At 40.6% G+C, this 24542-nt stretch overlaps 1 protein-coding gene across 1 annotated transcript; it reads left to right on the top strand.

The window, feature by feature from the left end:
* The first annotated feature begins 709 nt into the window (after positions 1-709).
* On the top strand, positions 710-23147 carry LOC124410317 (doublesex- and mab-3-related transcription factor A2). The gene is made up of 5 exons (XM_046888579.1): positions 710-979; positions 1803-2121; positions 20099-20517; positions 21526-21775; positions 22662-23147. Exons 1-5 carry the CDS (start codon positions 719-721, stop codon positions 23051-23053), a joined length of 1641 nt encoding a protein of 546 aa, XP_046744535.1. The 5' UTR covers positions 710-718; the 3' UTR covers positions 23054-23147.
* The last annotated feature ends 1395 nt before the right edge of the window (positions 23148-24542 follow it).

Here is a 24542-nt window from a genome sequence, read left to right on the forward strand (position 1 = left end):
TTTGTTCTTTCGATACGAACATCCCTTACATCCCTTACGTAACGAACATCCCTGCCTACCACTGTCAGCGAGAATTCTTTTTCGCCCACTTTTCGCGCTCCGAATTTGACGTGGTTGTAATTAATCAGTGATACTAATTGGACAACTAAGTTACAAAGACACGCCAAGGTGGAAAGAGTGACCCCGTTAATACAGTTGGTACCTACTAAAATTGTAAGAGAAGAATTTTCTCGACGGAGTGATTCAACGGCAGTTTTTCAAACCCTTTATTGCGCCAGTTTATTATCCGAGTGTCGTTTGAATTTTTTACCTCCGATTTTGAACCAGTGACAATTGACGTGATTTTATAACGTGCAGTCGCTGCTTGGCTGACGGATACTGGATACAGAAACGGAGTATTACAAATGAACGAAAAAGTCCGAAAGTAAAGTGACATGGTCAAGCGTTTCAATGTTTAATAAAAGTGTGATGCAACGTGCAAAAGTGATATTAAAGACATGAAGAATACTGTATGAGAAAAACGACAAAAAAGCAGGAAAAAAAAGTTTTTCCTCAAAACGTTTTAAAGAAAAGATAATCCAACCTAACCTCGCGATGTTGAACTTCTGAAGTCGAAAACGCAGGACTAAAAAATTGGACACGGAAAAATAGTCCAAGAGGGCAGATCCTGGATCGTGAAAATTACCGCGGGTTAAAGGACGCGCAAGAAAACGACGGGATGTCTCTACCTCGGGGGGTGGGACTCGGTGTGGACGTTGGCCAACTGATGCAGCAACAACAGCAGCACCACGTTTTACCAGCGGCATTTTTCCTCCGAGCAAGTGCCGAGCGTTATCAAAGAACGCCGAAATGCGCGAGGTGCAGAAATCACGGGGTAGTTTCGGCCCTCAAGGGACACAAGCGTTACTGTCGATGGCGTGACTGTGTCTGTGCAAAGTGCACCCTCATTGCCGAGAGACAACGAGTCATGGCTGCCCAGGTAAATGCTGACGGCAATTGTAATTGCTGAATTCCCGTAGCGTCGTTCAACCCTTAAGAAAATTGATTTCAAACATTTTTGGTGGCAAAAAAAATTCAACCCTTTAGAGAATTGAATTCGAACATATTTGGTGACGAGAAGTTCAAGTCTTTAGCTACTTAGACAAGTAACACCCTAGATTTTGTGACCTAAAGTGTATTAGATAGAAGGACAACTCGAGATGGTGTAATTGAGAGAGATGATCGTTAGTCGATAGTAATCGCGGTGTTTAACGGCATTCGAATAGATATAAATAAACTGTGCATAAGCGACGGCGTCTTGAAAATTTACCCAATTACGGTTAAACGCTTAATTACCTCGAGCAAATGGGGGCTGGAAATAAAATCTTGCGGGTTTGAATAACGGCTTATTCAACGAATTAGTGAATACCCGAAAGGCTGGAGAGGTCCGAGGGCTTATAACTCTTGCAAATTTTCTCTCAAAGGTAGCTCCTTATTCCCTCGCACTTTACCACTCGACGCATTGTGCCAACAATCCAAGGGGACCGGAGGTTCGCTGAGAGTGTCGAATGAAATAAAAGAAAAAATTGCGAGAAATGTGATACCCTTTGTCCAGTTCCTTAATCGCGTCCTTTTATACTTCGTTAACTTAGTTGCAAATTTTCCACCTCGTTTTCGCAACGCGATACAGAAAAATTAAGAAACGATAAAAGGTTTTGGAGTAAATGTAATAGAAGCTCAGGTCGCTGTAGACTTTATCCGCATTTTTGCATCCACGTTTCGCAATAATAATTTACCCTTTTCGCATGTTGGCAACCCTCCAGGTCGCTTTGAGAAGACAGCAAGCTCAGGAGGAGAGCGAAGCGAGAGAACTAGGTTTGCAGTTGCAGTACAGCAACAATTGCACACCGTCGCCAGGTTCCGGAAATTTGCCGGTTCCACCGGCTGGCGAAAGCCCCGTTCATCCTCATCAGCACGCGCACTCAAATCCCACCATGGCAATCCCCCCAAGTTCTCAGCTTCAGACTCAGCTACAGCAAACGCAACTTCAGGGAAGTTTGCAGCAGCTTCGAGTACCGCAGGAAGATTATCAGACCACCAATTTGAAGACCGAGAAAAACGAGTCGACGCGAACTTCTCCCGGTAAGTGAAACGCTCCGCCGATCGACGGAGATCTAGAATATTCATCCCCAGCTTTATGGATCAATTATTTGCGACCAGGTGCTGCGATTGATTCAAAGACTTGTGCAAGATTCTTCGCGTTTCCCTTTGTTTGTATGATTATATTGTCTAAACAAATGATCAAATCACCAATATCGTCATTGGTCCTTATTCTAGGATGATTCATGAGATTTCGTGAATTTTGCAGAATTTTTTTAATCACTTTGGGGCACTTTTTGAAGTGCCAAGCACGAGTCACCCGCCGTTACCATTTAAGGTTGAATAACGAATGAAGATACGATAGTGTGAGATTTTCTTATTCGTTGAACAGATCAGTCGATTGACATGCATCGTCGTAATAAATCTTTCTTTTAATTACTCTTCGAACGATTAATCGATATTATAATCCTCGCATAAACTGGCTTCAGGTGCGCTACGATTTCCATCGAGTAAACAGACCACCCTGTTTATCCTTCAACCTGCGAGGGTGCCGCAAACAAGGGTTCGGCTAAATCTCGAGCTAAGCAACCTCCCGCAGGTACAAAATGCCACAATTGAGATCGCCTCGATCTCACGCCTCAGGAAACAATTTCTTTCAATTTCCAATCGCGTATAAAACACACGATTTCGAACAAACCGCTACTACATCAGTCTTTCAACCTGGAATTAAAAATCGGTTTTCACCGAGATGAAAAAATTTTCGCTCTTATACAAGACTATATAGTATTGAAGTCTCAACTCTTCGGCAAGTAGTTCTGGAGCTTTATTTGATCGTTGATGGATCAGGTGGACCGCAGGGTGTACACGCAGTGTTTTATCGCTGTGGATTAGGAAGACAATGTGTAATAGAAGTGGCTGATATAGTTGTAAGGATTTAATGGCGGGCCAAAGTTAAGCCTTCGCTAACGAACGGCGGACTTCAAGTGGCGATACAAGGGGTTGCTCAGTATTTAGCTATTATTTGATAGGCCCACCACAGTCTCACTAGGCTCAAGGGTACGTACGTACCTGCCAAGGTACAACCCAGCCACTATAAGCTGAACTTCTCGCTCAGGGCATAATGGCTTTGTATTACAATTAGGCACGCGAATAAGTCCTCCACATACATCCATGGTGCTCGTACCGTAATGCAGATGATATGTGTTTCATTACAAGCTTTTATTTACACGCCGTGCGGAAAGGAGGCACGTAAGTTTTACGCACACGTATGTACGATACGTGAGAATGATCAAACATAACCATTGCGGTTGACTCTTGCCGTGTAAGGTGGTGGTAGGTTGCGAGTGGCTGAAAGCTATGAAGTAGGTACGTAGTAAGTACGAGGTGGGCAGGCAGGTATTGAGAATAGAGCAATAGTGGTCCGGAGTCACGTGACCATTGTGTGTCGTCTCATTTTCGCCGTGCCGTCGATATGCTCAAGTCGCGGTCGTTCAGTATACATATATAATATACCTATAGGCACTCGCGAGTTCTTGGCTCGAGGGTATGCCAGGAGACAAAGAGTTGTTAAGGTGGCTCTAGTAGGTATCGCTCTTCAAGGATTCTTCAGCCAAGGACCTTTCGCCGTAATCTTATTGCCGTCCTAATTATAACTCAACGTCTAAACCATCCTTCCGAATCCCTGAATAGTCGAGAACTAAACCTGACGAAAAGACGACTAGAAAGAGTCACTGTAATAAGATCTCCGGAGGAGAAACGAAACAAAAGATCGAAACTTCAGCGGAGGATTAAACGATCGAGATAGACCAAAGTCTGGACCAGGTAGGAACCTACGATATAAGGGAGTCTGCGAGTAGGTGGGTGTATCGCAAGAACTAGTCTCGATGCAAATGGAGATTTGACACAGGCATCGGTGTTCGCATGCCCACCACTACACCTCGGCACATCTAACGAAGTACATACCCGACACCCACACTCCGGCAGAGGCTATAGAGGTTGGTTATGTACAATACCAAGCCCCGTGAAGAAGAGAGGGTGGGAAGGAAGAGATCGGAGAATACGGTACACTATAGCAAGCCAAGACTTGAGTCTGTCGAGAAGTTTAGCAGTAATTGAATTTCTCGGGCCAGTGCCTTCGGCCGCGGAGATGGTTTGGCGGTGCGCGTATCATTCTACGAAGTCTTTCGCCCTCTGGCTTTCATCCCCCGCCCCTCTTCGTCTGTCTCCCTCTTCACGGGGATGGCTACACACACAGAGAGACAGATGTATACATATATATATAGCCAAGCGTTGAATGGAAGGACACCCTGAGTTCCCGTTCACCTTGTAGGAGAGAGACTTCGTTGTGTCGAGCGCGAGGTTAAAGGGGTGGTTGCGGGGGTGTGAGAGCGACAGAGAATATTAACTTCAGACTCTGGATAAAGTCCAGTATAAATAGTCGAGTTGCGTATAGGTATACCCGTGAGGTGGGCAGTACATAGGGTAGGTACATTATACATAACCACCCTATACTATGTATATTGTATATGTATATACATACATTGTAGGTAGGTATACCTGTGTCTCGGAGAATGACTTGGCTTTGACTCCTCGAGGGCGGTGGCAGGCAGCGGCTGTTACGGCATTGGCCAAGAAACTTTGTCCCGTTCTGTCGGAGACACCAGGAAATTATTTTACTCCGTTCCGATCCCCCTCACGACCGCTGTGCAACCGGGGTAGGTATAGGTATGCCTACGTAACCGCGGCTTCTTCTTATCTTTGCGGGTGATGAGATATATTCGCAGGACTATATAGGTATGTGGGTATAATAGGCTGCTAAGAGAGAGATCTCCGGAGATCGCGCTCTACAAAGAAACCGCGCCAAGGAAACGGAAGAAAAACACCGGCGCAAGGAACAAGTGTACGTTTCTACGTAGGTACCTACGTATGTATATCCGCAGGTTTGTTCTAATGGGTAGAGAAGAAACCCAACAAGCCTACGCAAATACACACAGATATGTGACCTGTACACAAAATATGTACACGAAATCGGGGACACTGAACGCTGCTCCCGGTTCAGAGAATAATTAACAAAAAATGGCCGCTGTGTCAACGCGTTTGATCGTCGTTGTTCGCGACATTCGGTTAACGACTTGCAAGTATCTCCTTCGCGTAACGATAAATTTTTTCGAAAACAAAAAGAAATTTTCATCCAAAATGTTCATCCCAATTGTATAGTGATAATCGAAAGGATTGTACTCGTAATTCAAAAATCGTTTTCAAGTTGAAAATTAGTGACATTTTTTTTCAATGTTTCGATGAGAAATAGAAAAGACGAAAATTTAAATTTCAAAAAATGATAGACAAGTACTCACAGCATCATACACACGAGGATTGATCGATAAATGAGTATAAATTGTGATCGAACGTGCGTCGAATGTTTGCGGAGAGCCAGCCGTGAGGAAGAAGGCGAAAAATTCACATCGTAGGTACCTACCTACAACTTGACTTGGTAAATGTATTTTGATGCGGGAGAAACAGCTAGTTTAAGGTATCGCGTGTGCATACGTGGTACATGTTTATAATCATCGACATGTATGCACATAAGTCGTACGCGTGTAGAACAATCTTTTGCTCGACTCTTCCCTCGTGACTTGACTGTGAGTCTGGGTACATGGTCGATGGTCGATGGTCGATGGTCGATGGTCGAGAGCGTGACACGTTCTCAAAGATGTTTGCTCAAGATTTTTACGGAAAATTTTAAAGCTGATTTCCAGTGTTTTTTTCCTTCCTTCTTCGTTCTGCTTCTCGTTCTTCGCCCTCCTCTTCTTCCTGACTACACGTCAACTTTGTGTATTATAGACAGCGACGGCATGTTACGAGCGAGCGTATATCTCGACAGCATTACATGTGACTTTGTGCACATTTGTCTACATACAAGCAGCCGCGATTATTATGAGAAAACATTGATCTAAGTACACCCGGAGGTTGGCAAACGCTCGGATATTTACACTCGTTGGTTATAGGTATGTTTGAAGCAAAGAAATGCGAAAAAAGTTTCTTTGTTTTTTTTTCTCTTCTTTCTTTGAAATAAGAAAAATTTTTTCTTCGTTTCATTTATTTTCATATCCTCCAATAATTAGCAAATTACTTCTAAAATCAACAGCCCGTTACTCACCGTACGGAATATCAAATTTTTTTCACGGATATATATGAATATATGTGGGCCACGAAATTTTCGACTAATAGGTATTATAGAAAATATGCGCTTTCACAAAATTTCAAACACGCCTGCCTGTTTGATGGTTATTATTATCGTCAAGTAATACATATATTACGTTACCGTAAACCTTGGCTACTTTAAGTCCGCGAGGTTTTCGGTTTAAAAAAATATCTCATATTCTCAAATCTTAGCCACATATATATATATACATATATATATGTATACATACGAGTATAATATGCAGTATTAAAATTTTCGGCAATGCTTTTGCAAAGGGCAAGGTTTCACGCCACTTGATTCTCCGTTTGGATTACGTTATAATAATATGTGCAGTAACTATACGCATAAGACGTTCGTGCGGAAGGGAAGCGACATAAATCCCTCGTCCAAAGACCACATGAAAGTAAGGATTACAAACGAGCGATATAATGGCCCGCGGAGGGTCGTTGTAATGCGCTCTTCGAGTGATTTTTAGGGGGCACATTCGACACTGCACGTCGATTCCCGGAGGGTGGATTTTACCTTTCTAACCACCTAAGACTACCACCGTTCTCATTTCAAAATAACAAATCCAATACCCACCCTCGATAGCTAGGCGAATATCCTTAATCCAGGGTGCAGAAAAAACAAGAGATAACTTTCACATTTCGCAAATTTAAGGTGATTAAATTCTGTTGAAACTGATTCTCTTATCGAGAAAATAAGTCACAATTAAGCACGTTTCAAGTGTCAATTTTCATGAGAAATCTTAACGCGAGAAGAGAAGACTGTGAAAAATTAGTTGTAATTCAATACCGTCCTTTCAAAATTCCTACAAGTATTTTAAATTCCAGGATATTTTTGGAACAATTCTGTCCTGTAGAAAATTTATCCGTACATTTTGTATTATCACCGTATCTTTTCGCTTCTCCTAAATAATAACAATGATGCAACGTCTATAATTTTACAAAAATTTTTAATGAAAAGCTGGACACACGGTTAATTTAAAGCAACCCTTCGCCTCTCGACCTTTTTGCTTTATTAACTTTGCGAAATACGATACGCGGCAGCAATCATGGGAATTATTTGAGGGGTGTATCCACACACATGATATTTCACCGGAAGCCCTATCCGCAACGGCGGCGGATGCTGGTTGGAATTAAAACACTGTTGGGGGGTGATCGGGGCTTCTTACTTTCTTTCTATATTTCTTTCTTTTTCTTTTAATTCCTCCACCACAGGCTTACTTTTTAATTAAAAATTCCGTATCCTGAACTTATACTTATATCGCACAGTATCCTATTACCGTCGAATATAATTTATTAATAAATTATTGAATTCGACGAATCGTAATGAAGTATACAGAAAAAAAATTAATAAATAAATAAAAAAAATATGAAAAGAAACTGGAAAAATGTTGATAAGACAGGAGTAAAAAAATCTCCCTATATGTAGGAAGAAAAAATTACGATATCAAATAATCTGAAACTATAAATGGGAACTCTATATGTATAGTCAGCCATGGACTTGCATTTTGAACAAAATGTGGATTCGAGCGTGCAATTAGTTAGTAAACGAATAAAATGTGAAATTAAATGCTTGGAGATGAAAGCTTTTTAATGCAAGTAAGTGTTTTCCGTTTAACGTCCGAAACAAGTTTGTTTTTACAATAATGTTGGTTGAAGCGACGCAACAACCTTATTCATTTTTTGATAGAAGTTAGAGTTAGAGAAGATTGAAGTTTCTTTTATATATATATATATATATATATATATATATATATATATCGATTTGTATGAGAAAATTTTAACTACACGTTGAAAACCCAGGCGCGCGATTCCCCTACAAGTCGTACAATAAATTGATGCAGTCGTGCAAATATCCGTTGAAAGGACGTGCCATCAGAGTAGGAAAAATAATCGTCGGAACTGTGAAACTTTATAACTACGTCAATCACGTAAATACATGCTTCAATAGGGACGGAAAAATAACATCAGTATAATAATTTCTCCACGGAATCACCGAGGACTGTAAAAAATGTTGAGGTTAAAGACAGTTGGTAAACCTTGTCAAACATTTGTTCTCGGATTATAGCGCGTGCGCATTAAATATTATCAAAGGTTGTACGCACGGACCATGCAGTCGTTAGGAATTCATTCTGTAGGTATACTATTATTTAACAAAGTATATAATCGTTAGCGTATATATAAAGTCTATGAGCGTTTCGAAAAACGCGGCAGCTAAAAAAGATGAAAAAAATATGAAAGAACAAAGAAGAGGAAGGGAAAAAAAAAACCGCCGCCGCAAGAACGAAAAGAAATTTGAAGAAGCAAAAATCATAACAATAAAATAAAAAATCAAATAAACAACAAGTGTAAAGAAATGACAAAAATCGCTATATATATATAAATACCGCACAGCGCACAGTTCACCTCGCATTTTCAGGGTATAAATTCGAAAACAAAAGACGGCTGAGCGCGAAACAATTAAAAACGTTACGCCCGATCGCCCCTTGCTGTAGAAATCTCCTCCCACACCCGCCATTCGTTTCCATCCTCAACCCGCTGACGCTGAATACAGAAACGCGATCGTTTCGCGTACACGTACCTACAGGTATACATATAGATAGATATACGTACACCCCTACATATACATATACACCCCCGGAAAAAACCTCCTCTCGCCCTTTCGACAGCAATAACAAAACACGCGTGGGGTGGCGACGGAGGTAAAAACAAAAGCGAATCGCAAGGATTTAATGACTGATCGGCTGCCCCACCCCCGTCCACTCCGGATCCGGATGTATTGGATATAGGCACCTAGGCGTCAGGTATACGCCAACACATACGATTTGAAAAAAAATTTATTTTCCCTCCATTTCCGTTTTCTCTCGTTTCGCTCGTTTTTTTTTTCTTTTTTTTTTCTCTCTTTTTGTTGGTTGTTTTCCTTTTTTAATACTTCTTTCGTACCTCGCTCTTTCGCTTCTCTCTTTTTACTTTTTTACTTCAACGCGAGACGAGGGCGGTTTCCAATGCGATTTATCGCCATTCTGCTTGCGTATCGATACGTAATAATGAGAGTCTTTTGTTTCCTAAACTCCCACCGCACCATGAGATTACGGGAGAAGTCACCCCCCCCCCCCCCCCCCCCCCTCTAACGGCAGTCGCGATCGCTTTCTTCCACCTTTTCGTATATCCGTGTGTGTATTTCGCGCACGATTATCGCGCAAATCGAAGTGGGTGGTTTTTCTTTTTTTGATTCGTTTTCAAGTACACATGCACGCATATATATATATATATATATATATATATATATATGTATACTTAGGTATAATACTATTGCCGAAATTTTTTAAAATAGATTATGATTTTACACGTAGTGAGGATGGAAATTTTTGCTTCTTTAATTCATGTAGAATGACATTTTCCTCAAGCAAAAACATTAGATTCATTATATTAGACCGCCACGTTTAGTAAAAACAATTTTTTTTTACAGTGTGACAAATTAAAAGATCTTTGAACATTTTGAAGGGTCTATCGATTTTGTTGAAAAAAAAAAATAAAAACAAAGAACCGCGATGTATTACACTTATCTCACTTTTGCTATCAACGCGTAAAAAAAGTTCTGGCAATTTCTCTTTAATACATAAAATCGTAAAAAAAAATTTCATCAAGAGTCACATCAATATTTCCCCGTATAATTTTCTATAATATAATATAATAACCGAATGAAATTTCTCTGGGTACGCCTGTACGTCTATACTGAAATTCATTTACCGAGCAATCGGTGTAGCGAGACATTAATCGGTGAATTTTATTTTATTTTCTTTCCTTTCAATGGTTCAGTGCTCAACTCACTTGAAATCGCACTATTATATACATGTATATAAAAATTCAACTAATTGGCGAAGGGATACAAAGCGGCTTATACCGGCGTAGGTAAATCGATGTAAAACATTAAACCTTCATACTTCATACACGCAAACTCTCCGCAGTTAACTCGATTCATTCTTGCCATTGACCGCCCGATCCTGGAAAAGCTCCGTTTTTACAAATCCGGTATATATACATATACATATACATATACGTTTGTATACATACATATTTGAAATCTGCTGCACGAAGCGCAAAACAGGGGAAACAGCCACTCTAGCGCGAAGTCAGGCGCGGCACGGAAATGCTTTGGAAACGGTTAGAGTTAATTGGAGATCCTTGGAGATCCTTGGAGATCCCTGCGGGAGGAGGCGAGACTCACTCGAATCGCGGACCCTCCTCCTCGCCGAAATAATATTGTGTATCAGCGCCGAACACACCCTCAACCTACTTCTCAACTCACCCCTAACTAGCGGTGGATATCCGGCATTTTAACGGAGCTCAAAAGTTCAATGGAACAATTAAGAGTGATTTTCAGGCGACATGTAATCACCTTCCCGATTAAAAAAAGTGAAATAGAAGCTTGAATAAGAAAAATTCATATTCTTAACTTGACGTTGTTGATATGTTGTTTTTTAATTAAATAATCCATAACACTATAACGATTTGTCAATAAAACGAAAATTTAGAATTGACAACTGTCGTAACAAAATAATTATTCAAATTTCTCATCGCTTTTCATTTCTATAAATTAATTGTCATTTTATGACGTAGTACATTGTATATATGCAAATTATAAAGTGCTTGATTCTTTGGGGATGGAATCGATCACGATTCGGCATAATATATATACCTATACATTTTGTTTGGCCGACGGCGTTCCGTCGGTTCCTCATCCCTGTAACCCCATTTTTATTCGAGATACGATTTTTGAAACGTGCTTAACACCGTTTGACTGACAGTAGATGGAGAAGGAGGATGAGGAGGATGAGGAGGAGGAGGTGTACTCACTCGCCTCGAGAAGCAGATGTTAAATTGCATCTGGTATATCAATTCCCCTCACCCCTAACCAGCCCATTGCTGCACGCCCGGCGTTATAACCTATATACAATTCCATTCCTATCGAAGTATAGCCCACAATTCCAAGGGTCGCGGTGTCTGCGGTCTATTATTATTATCATTATAATTATATATCTATATAGTGCGCGTGCGTGTGCGTGTGCGTATATATATGTATGTCAAACCACCCTTCGAGCAAATAATATAATAGCCATTATGTGCAAGGGTTACCTTGCACAATACGAGAGTAGTCCGTGGTCTATACGTATATATGTATATATACGAATTTCGATTCGCCCACGCATAAAGAGAATATCACATAGAGTTCTATATAATGAAGTTTCACCAATTGTCCGTTATATTGTACACATGATATGCATAATATAATTGCACTCATTGCAAAAATAAACTCGCAAGAACTATACTCCCTTCACCAACTTTCATGCTGGATTATTCAATTTGACAAATGATGAACTTTGATTTTCGAGTGTTATTATTACACTGCTTATTTGTAAGACGGATTTATGTATATAGTTCTTCACCGTATGTTATAAATATAAAATTCTTCATTTAATTACAGTCGTAACGTTAATTTAGCACAATAAATTCACGTGAATAGTGCATCAAAATTTTCGTTAGCAAATAATCATTTGAAATGTGTAATTTAATTACATCAGAATTGATCAAAAAGTTTGGTTAAAATGTACGTAAAAGATAAAAAAAACAACTTTAGCAAAGGAAACAATTGCAAATAGGGTTTAAATTGATTTCGAAAATTATGAAATTAAAAAAGCTCAAACGATCGATCTAAAATATAGATTCAGTTCTCTGAATAATTCAACTACCCACAATCAGCTTTGTCCGAATAAACCATAACAGATGGTGGTAACTAAATTTTCCGAATCGCGCTAAAACAAAACTGAATATCCGCGGAGTAATTATACTCTGCATTGTAAGAGTGAGAATAGGCAGGAAACTGGCCGTTTGAATGATGATATAGAATGTGAAAGTAGCGTGGAAAAGTTTTCCTTTATTGCATCAGGAATAACGGCCAAGGGATGTGACAAGAGGGTGTGCAGGAGGTTCTAAGACGCGATAGATCGAGATTAAGTTATTTAACGACATTATGAACAATAGAGGTTAATAATTTATTACACCTCGGAGAGTCATCGACTGTGAGCTATAACCCGAAGCGTATAACTCGGCCCGTCCAAACCGCGTGGTTCGTAGGCGGTGGTGTCGCCTCGCTCCCTGGTTCCAGTTCCAGGGTGTATGGAATCAAAAGGCACGCCGCGATATAATGGACCTGCACCGAGCTGCTGGGGAGATGGGGAGAAGTAGTGTAACGCCTTCGCGGAGTAATTTAGTGTGAAACTCGGCTCGGCTCTACTAAGGGATGTCGGCACCCCCCGAGATATCTCAATGCCTTATGACTAAACCCCGTTTCCGCTGGTGTCTCGATCTGCGATTTCACTTCAAGACCCTTTCGCGAGTTTTAACATTTTTTGTATTGCTTTCGGTAAAAAAAAATCACATTTTTTGAACCTGTAGATCCGAAAAACAAGTTTTTTTTTTTTTTTTTTTTTTTTTTTTCTTTTGCTTGGTAATTCTCGATCCGTCGATGATCTCGGAATCGAAGCAATGAAAAAAATGTTTGAAACTTGTACAGGATTTTACAATCTAATGATGGGCATGAAAATCTGGCATGTTCCCTTTAATTTGAACCTCCTATTCTATCGGTAATAAAACGATTTTTAATGTTTTACCGATAAACATTTACTCTTTCCTCCCGATTACTTTTTCTAAATGAACGATCATGTTTTTCCCAGTTTGTATATTTGTTGAAAAATATTTAAACTTACTTCCTTTAATCTTCCTTCCAAATCTTCTTCATTTCGTGGAAAGAAAAAGATCATCGTGGAAATTTGTCAGACAGATCGACAGACTCTTTCCCTTTCATGGCGATGAAAAGTATCGCGAGAAAATTGTAAATTGTTGTTTAACCCGAGATTTGCGCACAACTATATAGCGATAAATCGCTTCGTAAAGTGTGTCGAGGTCCGTATGTCTGTATGCGGATAGAAAGCGAAATATGCTTGGTAGTCGCTGCTGGTTTTCGACACTTAATGTGCGTAACGTCAAGTTTCAAAGATTCGTTTGAACGGAAATGTAAACCGTAGTTGACAAATCAAACAAATGGTGAACAAGTTTGAGGAAAAAAATAACCTCGAGTAAGTTGCTTGGATTTTAGTACAAACAGGGGATTAAACTTGGCTTACTTTCTCACAAGTCGAAAGAAGATTCATTCAGTCTCCAAAGATACACAGCAAGCAAGGGTAAACCGTTATTTATATTAAATCGATCATCTAACACTTGATCAAGTAATAACTGTTCCTTTAAAACATTTAAAACTAACAACCGCAAACAATCTTCGAATTATGTACGGAAAAAAAAAGTCTGTTCGATTTACATGCGCGACGATGATTGCATGAACAGCACGTTTTTCGAATACAAATTACTTCAATTTCGGTATTTGAAAAGATGAAAGAACATTCGCGCATGTAACCTTAACATACTAACAAGTACCTAATTGAATAATACAATGTACTTTAAAAAAAATTGCTATCCACATAATTAGCATCGTGCATGTAAATCGGAAAGTTTTTTTCCAGTGTGGTTGGCCACATTTCATCCTTGAAAATAAGTTGCTCGAACTAATACGACTTAACAGTCTTTATTCCAGACTGTCTCAATCGCTGAATGAGGTATCATTTTATATAATTTTTACAAAATGAGCACTTAAGATATAATGTCTACGATAATACATGACGTCCAGTAAAAAATCCGTAACAAACTCAAGAACATTAAAAAACAGACTATTTCTAAGACACAAGAAAAGTTCAAGGATACTTCCCAAGACTTTTCAAGTACAAGGAAAATTCGAGACATTTCCAGGACCACTGAACAGCATGTTATACCACTGCATAAAAAACTGACGAATCATCTTCCACTTGCGCAAAAAAAGGTTTGAGACGGGGTTTTTTCACGAAGAAAGAGAGAGCCAGAGAGCGAGTGAAGCGAGAGAGATGAGACATATATGGTCGGGTAACGCTTTCGGTTTTGCTCCTGATGTAATTTACCGCTTTCGGGGTGTTGTTTGCTTCCACAGTGTTCATTGTTCGGTGCACCTCGTACCTACCCCAAGCTCTGGGTCACTTCCACCGCAAGCGAAACCCTGAATCTAATTTATAGTGATGTTTCGCGTCGTCCACAGTTACTTGCAGGGCTATGTTCCGATTCCTAGTGTTCTATTATGCATTGGTGTGTACGCGTCTCGTCGTATATATATATATATATATATATATATATATATATATATATATACCGCCTGTAGTACACATTACTACATATATATATATAGAGAGAGAGAGAGAGAGAGAGAGAGAGAGAGAGACGTGACTGCTCTGTGGATTAGTATATGTGTCTATGGTATTCTGAATTATTCAGCATTGTCTCCGTTGACGCCATTGTTCCCCGTCTCACCCAGAGTACATCTCGCGCATCTGCACCTACGTATCCATCCCTATATATGACTCGGAACAATTCAACTGCACCATATAAATAAAGATTATGTCTATTCTCACGGGCAACCATATCGACGTGGAGTAAATAAGAAATATAACACGTCAAAAAACGCGATTGATATATATATCATGTGAAATAAAATTCAAACGATTCGTCGTACTGTTCTGTCTCAGGTGTTTGCGCAGTTTTCGAATTTATCATCGGAATGAAGTGACTGGTGACAGAGTTTATCCTAATCTCAATTGCCGAAAGAAAAGAAAATTGTCCGAGCAGTATAATGATTCCATGCAAGCTTGACAACCGTCGCAAGAATTCCTCCATCGCATCGGTATACAACATGTAACGACAGTAACGAATACTGTAAATATAGTTTCATAATCCTTTTCCAAACATGCCATTAACCAAAGTGCTGATCCATCGTGAATAGTTGTTAATATTACCGCGGCATGACTAGCAGACTGAAAGAATGTTAAATTCTGTAATATAATATAATGTATTCCCGTTCGAACGAACGAACGAACGAACGAACGAACGAACGGATTACAAGATGAATAGTCGAAAGGAATTTGCCGAGATCGGTGAGGAGCTGAGACGGGTGTACATATACTCGCGACATTTCCAATAAACTCAAGTTTTATTCGTTATTTATATTCCGCGGGTCCGCGACGTAACGACGCAAAGAGGAATGCAATATCGCTGAGTTAATGTGTAGCCATATTCCATTACGGGATGAAATCCACCATTGCGATATATGTATATCCACTGTTCCTGCTGTTGTATTTCCCTCCCCCTCCCCCTCCCCCCCCCTACCTCCTCCCCTGCAACTGCCGTCGCCGGAGTTGCTCGTCTCCCAGAATTCTACGCGGATACATATTAGGGTGCGCGAGTTATACGGACGGTTATTAAAGTGTCTGACGATATCGTCTCATCCTCCCCATCCTGCCGACACTTCGGCAGTGCGAAGGACGCAAGCGGCGGCAAATTCCACGCGTGCCAACGCAACCACCGCGACCCGAGGTTCAACCCCTATTTCTACCGACCCCATGGTCGTCCAGTCACTCTTATAACGATCATTCACGACAAACATGATATAGCCGTCAATGAGATTCTTTAACTTTGAATTAATTGATGGGTATAATCACGTTCTATTTTGATACATGAAAGGCCCTGAAGGATCGTACGGGAGGGGAGGGGAGGGGAGGCAAATGGTGTATAAGATACTTCGAAGTTTCTACTTCAACGGACCACCTTTCACTGTAGCTGCCTGGGTACCAAGGTTCCCCATTTTGAAACTGGAGAACGTAGAGGCCCGTTCAACAACCGTTAAAGAATGAGTACCTAAACCAGTTTTTGTATAACGTAATTTATATATCATCATTGTCGACTCATTCGGCACAGACAAATCCGTTGGTGGAGAGGCATTGCAGGGTCAGAGGCAAAACCCCGCCCCGAAAAAAGTTGCTGAGTAGGTTAGGTAGTTATACCTTGTTGAGTAGCTCGGGGTGAATTGGAAGTCGGCTACATATGGCAACCATTTTGAGAAAGGGAATCGAAGGTATAATTCGGTGTATACCGTTCGCGTATTACGTGACGACGTATAGCCGCGGACAATGGATGATATGTGTTATTTGTAAACGACGCCGGATCCCGAGCTTTGAGTATATTTAATCCCCTTGGTGTCGGGGAGGCAGCGATGGTGGAGGGGGAGGGGAGGATATTACTTTCGAGCCTTGACACGATATTGTTAAAGTATCGCCCCGACTGTAAAACGACACTTGCAGATCTAGGGGTTGTATTTCAAGACGGGTGTAGTGCGTTGTGTAGTAATACGGCGAAACTGCCGGCAGTCTTTTTTCCACCTCCAACCCCAAGCCCCCGATCCATAACCCCTGTGATCCCTGGTCTAAAAATTCCGTCGCGCGACACAGACACTCGGGGCAAGGGTGGATGGCTTCCCCCGCACTAGTGACGGTAATAAAATCTTTCCCCGCTAAGCAATACGCCGTTCTTCATCCACCAGCTTGATATTTATTTTTCGACTTTGGATAACGTAGATACACGTAATCCGGGATCGGAATGAACCGTCGAGGATGCTCAAGTATTACAAGTTTTGAAAAAACGTCAAGGTTTCTTACAACTGTCGATAGAGAAAGAGGAGTTCGTCTAACCTGCTTCTGAGATTTTGGTTTTTCCATTGATAACCTCAAAAACTCATCACTTCAGTCTGAGAAAAATTTCGAATATATGTATAATCCGCGAACATTTTCTCTGCCCCCCCCCCCCCCCGCCCCCTCTCCTCCACCAACGCATTATTGGCTCTATTTCAGAAAACTTCGATCAGTCGATAAAACGTCAAAATATCGCTGTCCTATCTGTGTTCCTAGTTATTTCGACCACAATAAAAAAGAGGTTAAGTGAAAATCTACGACGATTCTAAACGCGAAGTTTTTTCCAACCGATTTTAAATCGCCAACTTCTCTATGTACAATGTAAACTTGAGCCTTTGAATGTAACATGTTTTCGTGTGATAATTGAAAAATGTACGACAATTGATTTGAAATTTGATATCGAATATTGAAATTTCAATATAATATTCAATTATACGTATTATACTTTCTAATATGAATAAATTTATTAGTGATTATATAAGACATTGCTACACAAACTCTTACTTTGGTAAAATCGGAGATTTCAACAATTTGTATTTGAGGCTTGAGGCTTGATATCTGAATGAAATTTTTTCCACCAAATTTTCATTTGCTATAAAAGAGGTTTTAATTTCTTCCAAGTATTTTGAATAGCTCGAAAATTGCTTACGACTCAATTTCCGCGTTAACAAGCTAGTGTTATTTGTTTGAAAAACGGTTCGAACAAATCAGAACTAACCGTCATGTATATAACACGAGTCATATTTGTCCTGCAGGAAGATCCCAAAACCCTGCAAGTTAAAATCGCATTTAAACTGCAGTAATGATAACCATTCCTAACCGAAACACGTGTTACGCGTAGATACAGTCGAATCACACCACTAATACAAAAAATTTCGCCAGTGGTTATAATACTAATTGACGTTTTGACGCGGGAATAACCCGAATGAATAAATCGAACGAATACTTCTATACATAATATAAATAAAATGTCGAAATTGGCGGAGGTGGGTGAATTGAAAAACAGTCTCCTCGAGGCGCGTACGCGGAGATATTCAACACTCGAGTGGTCAGCAAGAGTAAATGGAACGTGCATTGAATGACTGACTGACCAGCCGAGCCAGACCCAGCATCCCACCCTCGCGTATTGAGACGCGGCAAGCTCTCGAGTGTGGCCTGCTGATGCTGGTGCTGATATTCGTCCGACGCGGTGCTCACTTGATGAACGAGAGATCCGTCGGGCCCTTCGAAACGTGCCACGTGACCCATGGATTCCCCGGGGAACCCCTGGCCACTCAACTTATCCGTGAGGTTGTTAGAAATAATTGCTAAAGCACTGGACACGCCTGTTATACTTATACTTATACACACGAGCAAACGGACTCTGAGCGAGGTAATACCTACCACCATTCATGTATCTGCTCTTCTTGTAATACGAGCCGCAGAAACATAAAGCAGTAGGAGTGCGGATCGTTTGGTTATGTTCAGGGAATTCAAATGAATCCAAGTCAAGTGTGGTACAAGTTTATACCCCAGCGGTCGATCGCTTGTTAAAAAGTTTGACCAACCGGAGTCCGTTAACTCTGGACCTGAATCGCCTGGCATGGATGTAAACGAACACAAACGTGCACGCATGCATGAAGGAAAATTAATTGACGAGTTACGTGATGTGAGGAAATAAGGTGTGTCGGAACTTAAGATCGATTTTCGCTCAATCCGCGCTTGTCCAAAATGACATCACAGGAATCACGTGAATCACGTTACTTTCGGTTACTTATTCATCTCCACCACGTCACCTTGTATATATGTTTTCTGATTGATACCTTCCTTACATCGTGGACGCGGCCAGAGAATGTGGCTGTAATATAGAATCGGGGGAAAACCAGCTGACAATGAGTGAGTCGCAAGTTTTACAAATGAGGAAATCGTGATTCAGTTATCAATAAAATACAGGAGATAGTAATAACTTGAGTGAATCCGTGTTTCTTTTTTTTTTCTTTTCTTTTCTTTTTTCTTCTTCAATTTGTCAAAGTCAACTCATACTGTGGACATTTCGTTGGAACACCCACGGCCGCACACTCTCTCTTTATTTCTCCTTGTGTTACGCCGCGGTTAATAAGTACTCCACACCATCAGCTGTAAACTCCCCCGCTTCCATGCTTTGGTAAATACGTAAATTGAGGGAGGAAGAAAGGGGGGAGTTTTTTTGTCCGGGCGAGGCTGTAGGCACCTACGTTAGGTTACGAGTGCAGGGAGAAACTTTCGAGTGCCGTTCCTTTGCCAACTCTCCAACCGAGCGGCGTACAACTAGCGGTTGATTTAAGGATGCATTGGATTTTTAGCCCTGCTGCCTTATACTTGTTAGGAAGACGCAGTAGAGTGTGAACGTATAAAATGTTGCTCACTTCGTGGTCCATTACGAGAAGGACTCTCGGTAAGCCAAACTAGCGCGGTACTGGAAAAGTTCCGAGTTTCAAGTTTCAAGTTTGCGCCGGAGAACCAAGGGTAGGTATAGAAAGCTCGAGACTCTCCCCTTCGACCGTTTCGAAAGTTGACTTTTAGAACCAGCGCGTTTGCATATTCAAGACCACATTTCCCTACTTCTCTTTATCTTCTTTTCCTGTTTTTTTCTTCCTCAGCTTTTATTTACTAATGTATAAACAATTTTACTTTCCTCGCGATCTGAGTCTCGTCTATGTCAACGACTTCCGTCTACAAGAAGCGGTATGATCGTCACACGAACAGATTGGAAAAGTAGGTAATCAACAGAGAAGCGAGGGGGAAAAACGGAAGAATGATCGGGACATGGGGTGCACAAGATAGAAAAACCACCGTGTATAGTGAAAACCAGTTGAATGTTTAGGCGAAAAAGATTGAGGAAAAACTTCTTCATACATGGGTACAGAGTTGATAATTAGTCCCGCCAACTACTCAACGACAAAGGTCCGAAGAGAAAAACACAGCAGTGTACTTGTCCCCATTACAATTCACTACTGCAGGACACGAAAAAGTGATACGTGAAAGTTTGAGTAAATTCATATACGCAAAATTCAACTATAAGGCTGAAGAAATTTAGTATCCAAAAAAGCGAAGCGCAGAGTCATCCAAGGACCGATTCATCACGACGTTCGCCATTTTCACCGACGAGGTTAACTAACGTCTGCTTCGTTCTTAAGTTCCAGGTCCAAAGCGCGCCAGAATCTCCGTGGACTCTGCAGGTGAGGATTCGGAGGACCACGACTCGGCCGGGGATCACATGCACGAAAATCATCCTCTGGAGCGTGCCGGAAGTCGGCACCAAGTGCCCAACGCTTGCCCGATTCCGAACTCCACCTCGAGCGACTTTACGACAGAACTGGAGGCTCCGCCGTCAAGGAGGAGTACGAACGGCTCAGAGTCCGCGAGTCCTGATCCTCGAGATTCCCCGGTTGAGAACACGCCTCCCTTGACACCGGCCCTAACACCGCAACGCGAGGATACGCCTGCCCCGGAGAACCTGAGTCTGCGTAAAACCGGAAGCCCTCAAGCCCAGCAGACGCCCCTTCAGACAAACCTTGTTCAGGCTCATCACAGCCCGCCGCCTCATTCGTTAACGGTAATTGTTTAGTGCTTGTAGTGGATAAATTGCTCGGGTTTTTAGTCCAGGAAAGGGCTGCAGTGTGTAGGTTTCATTCTAGAGATAAAGACTGGACTGGAGGCACCATATTCATAAAAGTGGGACGATATCGGGAATTGTCTAACGTAGTGTGAATGGAAATGGAAAAACATCTGAAGGATATTTTATGCGCCATTTTTTGAAATCTCCAAAACCCCAAGGAAATCTTTTAGGAATGAAGATATTTTTCGATTGTAATATATCTTTTTACGGTATGGGCATTGAAAAGTCCACTTTTTGTGGCAGTTTTCGTTCCGTAAATTGACGCTTTATACAGCAGCGAACAAAGTTGCGGAATAAAATCTTTATTCCGCAGTTTTGACGCGCAGTTCGAAGTGCGCATCCCAAACTGCCTTATAAAGTAGCTTCGTCGAACAGATCGCGATATAACCTCACTCTTCGTTTTGCTTTTCAATACCCATAGCGTAAAAAATATTGTATGTGGCATGCCCGTAAACCGTTTTTTTGGCTCGGATAATTTAGCCTTGCCAAAAAAACAAGCGGTTTACGGGCATGCCACATAAATAGCTATTAAGACGTCGGAAAATGACGCATAAGACGTCCTTTACACGTCTTTTTGACTCTTTTTGACGACCTCAAATTTTGCGCTGTCTGGGATAGATATATATACACGGGTTTCAGACAAACGATCTATAAAATTGTAATCACCGTAAAACCAGAATCCGGGAAAGAATTACTGTAACATTTACTATAATCTCCGAAATAATAAGAAACTGACGCAGTTTGCTGTTAGAATTACTACAGTAATGCTTCGAGTCACTAAATCGCGAGTCCAATTGAAAAATGAAAGAGTAATTTTCTTCATCCGTGTAAGACGAGCAATTACACGTCGACGAAAACCCTCAGAAATTCAAAAACCTCCAAACCCCGGACGAAAACACCCAGTAGATACGCAGTCCGAGAGTAATCTTGGGTTTTGTATTTCAGACAGCAGCTCACTTTTCCCCATACGCGCCGCTTTACGGACCAGCGGCAAGTTCGCTCTACTGCGCCCCGTCTCTGTACCAACATCAGCATCAGCACCACCTCCACGAGCAACGAGATTTGCAAATGCAAATGCAGGGAATTCAGCACTGCAATTTGCAGATTCAGCAGAGATCGCCGGTCGACGTACTCCTACGAGTGTTTCCGGGTCGTCGTCGAGCCGACGTCGAGGCTCTGCTTCACCGATGCAAAGGTATGTATGATGCACGGTGACAATCCAAGATCAGCATTGTAAAATGCCCGGGTATCGACACCTTCACCTCATACCTATACATATATATATATATATATTAGGGTGGTGTAAAAAAAACCGACCATTTTTTTTTCTGAGTCTCGTGTGACAAAATGTTAGTTTTTGATGGTTTAAGAGCCCACTCCAAAGGACAGCTCAAAAAAAAAATTTCAAGAGGTCGCTCCAAATTTTTAAAAATGTCAAAAATCGTCAAAAAAACAAATTAAAAAAATTATATTTTCAGTATTTTGTTTAATTTTTAATTCATGCCGTGGTGTATTGTTATAGATTCTTTCTGACTAAATTAAAGAAAACAAATTTACTAAATTTTAATATGAACAGTAAAAGGTCGCTCGAAAAGATCTAAAGAAATGCACCAAAGAATAGAAAAAAAATTATGAGCGACCTTTCAAAATTCAAATTTTGAACTGAAACTTTCGGAAACTTATTTTTTCTTTTGTCTATAAAATTATACCGTAACGAGAAAAATGAATTAAAAAAAAAAAAAAATCGATTTTTGACCATATCTGACGTTTTAAAAAATATGGAGCAACCGCTTAAAATTTTTTTTTTCAACTGTCCTTTGGAGCGGGCTCTTAAAACATCAAAAACTAACATTTTGTCACACGAGACTCAGAAAAAAAAAAAAAATAGTCGTTTTTTTTGTGTCACCCTAATATATAATATATATATCCCGCTTGTGAATTTCTCAAAACGCCAGCAATAACGTCGTGAATTCTCCCTCGACGACATTAAAGAGAGCAAGACAAGACCGTCAAAGGCGTACCCCGAACTTCCCCCTCTAACGACTTCTGTCCAACCACACATTTTCCTTCCAAAATTTCAGGCGACGTTGTCTCGGCAATGGAGGTAATGGTCTGCGAGGACGCCCTGCACCCAAAATCGGCCTTTTCACCACTCGCCGGGGCGCTGGCGTCGGCCGCAGCCGCAGGACTCGCAGGAGCGGCATCGAGCGCCTATTCGCGCAGCGCTTACTGCACAGCGGCAGCCTCCCTGGCCCAAAGCCAAGGCCTACCGAATCCGAATTCGACCCCGCCAACCAGGCACAGATTCCTGGCGGCCCCTTACACGGGGACCGGTTACCTCCCCACGGTAATAAGGCCGCCGAATCAGGGGCCCCAGGACTTTGGGGCCCACAATAACGGGGCGAGTACAGGCGACGCCTACAGAGAAATGAGCCCCGATAACGCGAGCGACAAGACTAGCTACTCCGAGTGATACATCGGCGGCTACTATCAGCACGCTAGCTTCTATCAGTAGCCGCTTATCGCCAAATTAGTGCAGACAAGAGGTTACCAGAGGAAGGCCAATCGCAGTGAAAAAAGGCGTACAAATAAGCGCCGCGCCGTGGAATTCGGTGATTATAGAAAAGGCCGGACGATCGTTTTTCATTGAAAACATTTGTCAACTTTCTGAATCACGGATTTGAATTTCGGGCTAGAGGGGCTGAAAGGTTTTTGGCGCTTTTTGATGAACGATGTGTTTTGATAGAATACGTAGATAAGCCGCGCTGCTGAGCGTGACATACCTATATAATATAATTACACATACATATACATACTACGTGTTGAATCATAAATATGGCAATGTACTATAGCTAAGGTACGAGTATTTATTTTAGCTTTGACGAGATCGCAATATGTGAATATCCGTGTATGCGTGGGACAAAAAAATTGTCAAATATGTCGCGTTTCTATATATAACTATGTACATGTATTACTTATGCAAGTTTAGTAAACTAATATTACGTAAATTCGATAAGTACCTATATAGGTATATATATATATATATATATATATATATAGTTTTTAAGAGTTCTACAATGTGAGCTTATATCCCACGAACTATATCAATAATATAAACTGACTGCAGTTACGAGCTGAAATATATGAATAATTATTGTTATTTGCAAGACTTATGTAAATGGAAGAACAAATCACGGACACGTATTATTATAATATACGTGTATATTTAATTAATTGAACCCGAGTGATAAAAAGAAAAACGAAAGAAAACCGAATATAAATAATCCCCGTCAAATTTTAGAAGCGAATCCTCTACTTTCCCGCGTATTACGCATATATATGCATATTTGTTGAAAAATATGAAAATCCGACGTATATTATGTATAGTCTGTAAGTACAATTCGGTACTAATATGTATATGTAACATATGCAGACGACTGTATAGATGCGATAGTTGTACCATTATTATATTATAGATATATATATATATATATATATATATCTCATAGATAAGTTGTAAATAAACGAGTGCTAGCTAGCTTTACAGTGTTATTAAATTAATTAATGTTATCCAATACAAATATATATATATATATATATATACATAAACATATATATATATATGTGTGTGTGTATAAATAGTATATCGTCTACGATGCGTTTAGCTGAATACCGAAACCGAAATTAATCGACATAGGAAGAAACTAAAAATATTAAACGAACAAATGCAAAAAAAAAAACAAACAAACTGTACTACTGTACCGTACAACCTATGTATAGCCCAAAATAAACAATTAATTAGTAACTCGGTGGTAAATTTTCTGAATTTCTCCCTCCACTCTTGCACTTCTTTCCTCGATTCTCACACCGCACAATAAAAACAGAAACAGAAACCTTACATCATATACATAGTGTATAAGCAAACGAAAAATTTTCACCATTTTCGAAAAACATTTAATCAG

The sequence above is a fragment of the Diprion similis genome, chromosome 9 (genome assembly GCF_021155765.1).
Source record: "Diprion similis isolate iyDipSimi1 chromosome 9, iyDipSimi1.1, whole genome shotgun sequence".
Taxonomy (NCBI): Eukaryota; Metazoa; Arthropoda; class Insecta; order Hymenoptera; family Diprionidae; genus Diprion; species Diprion similis.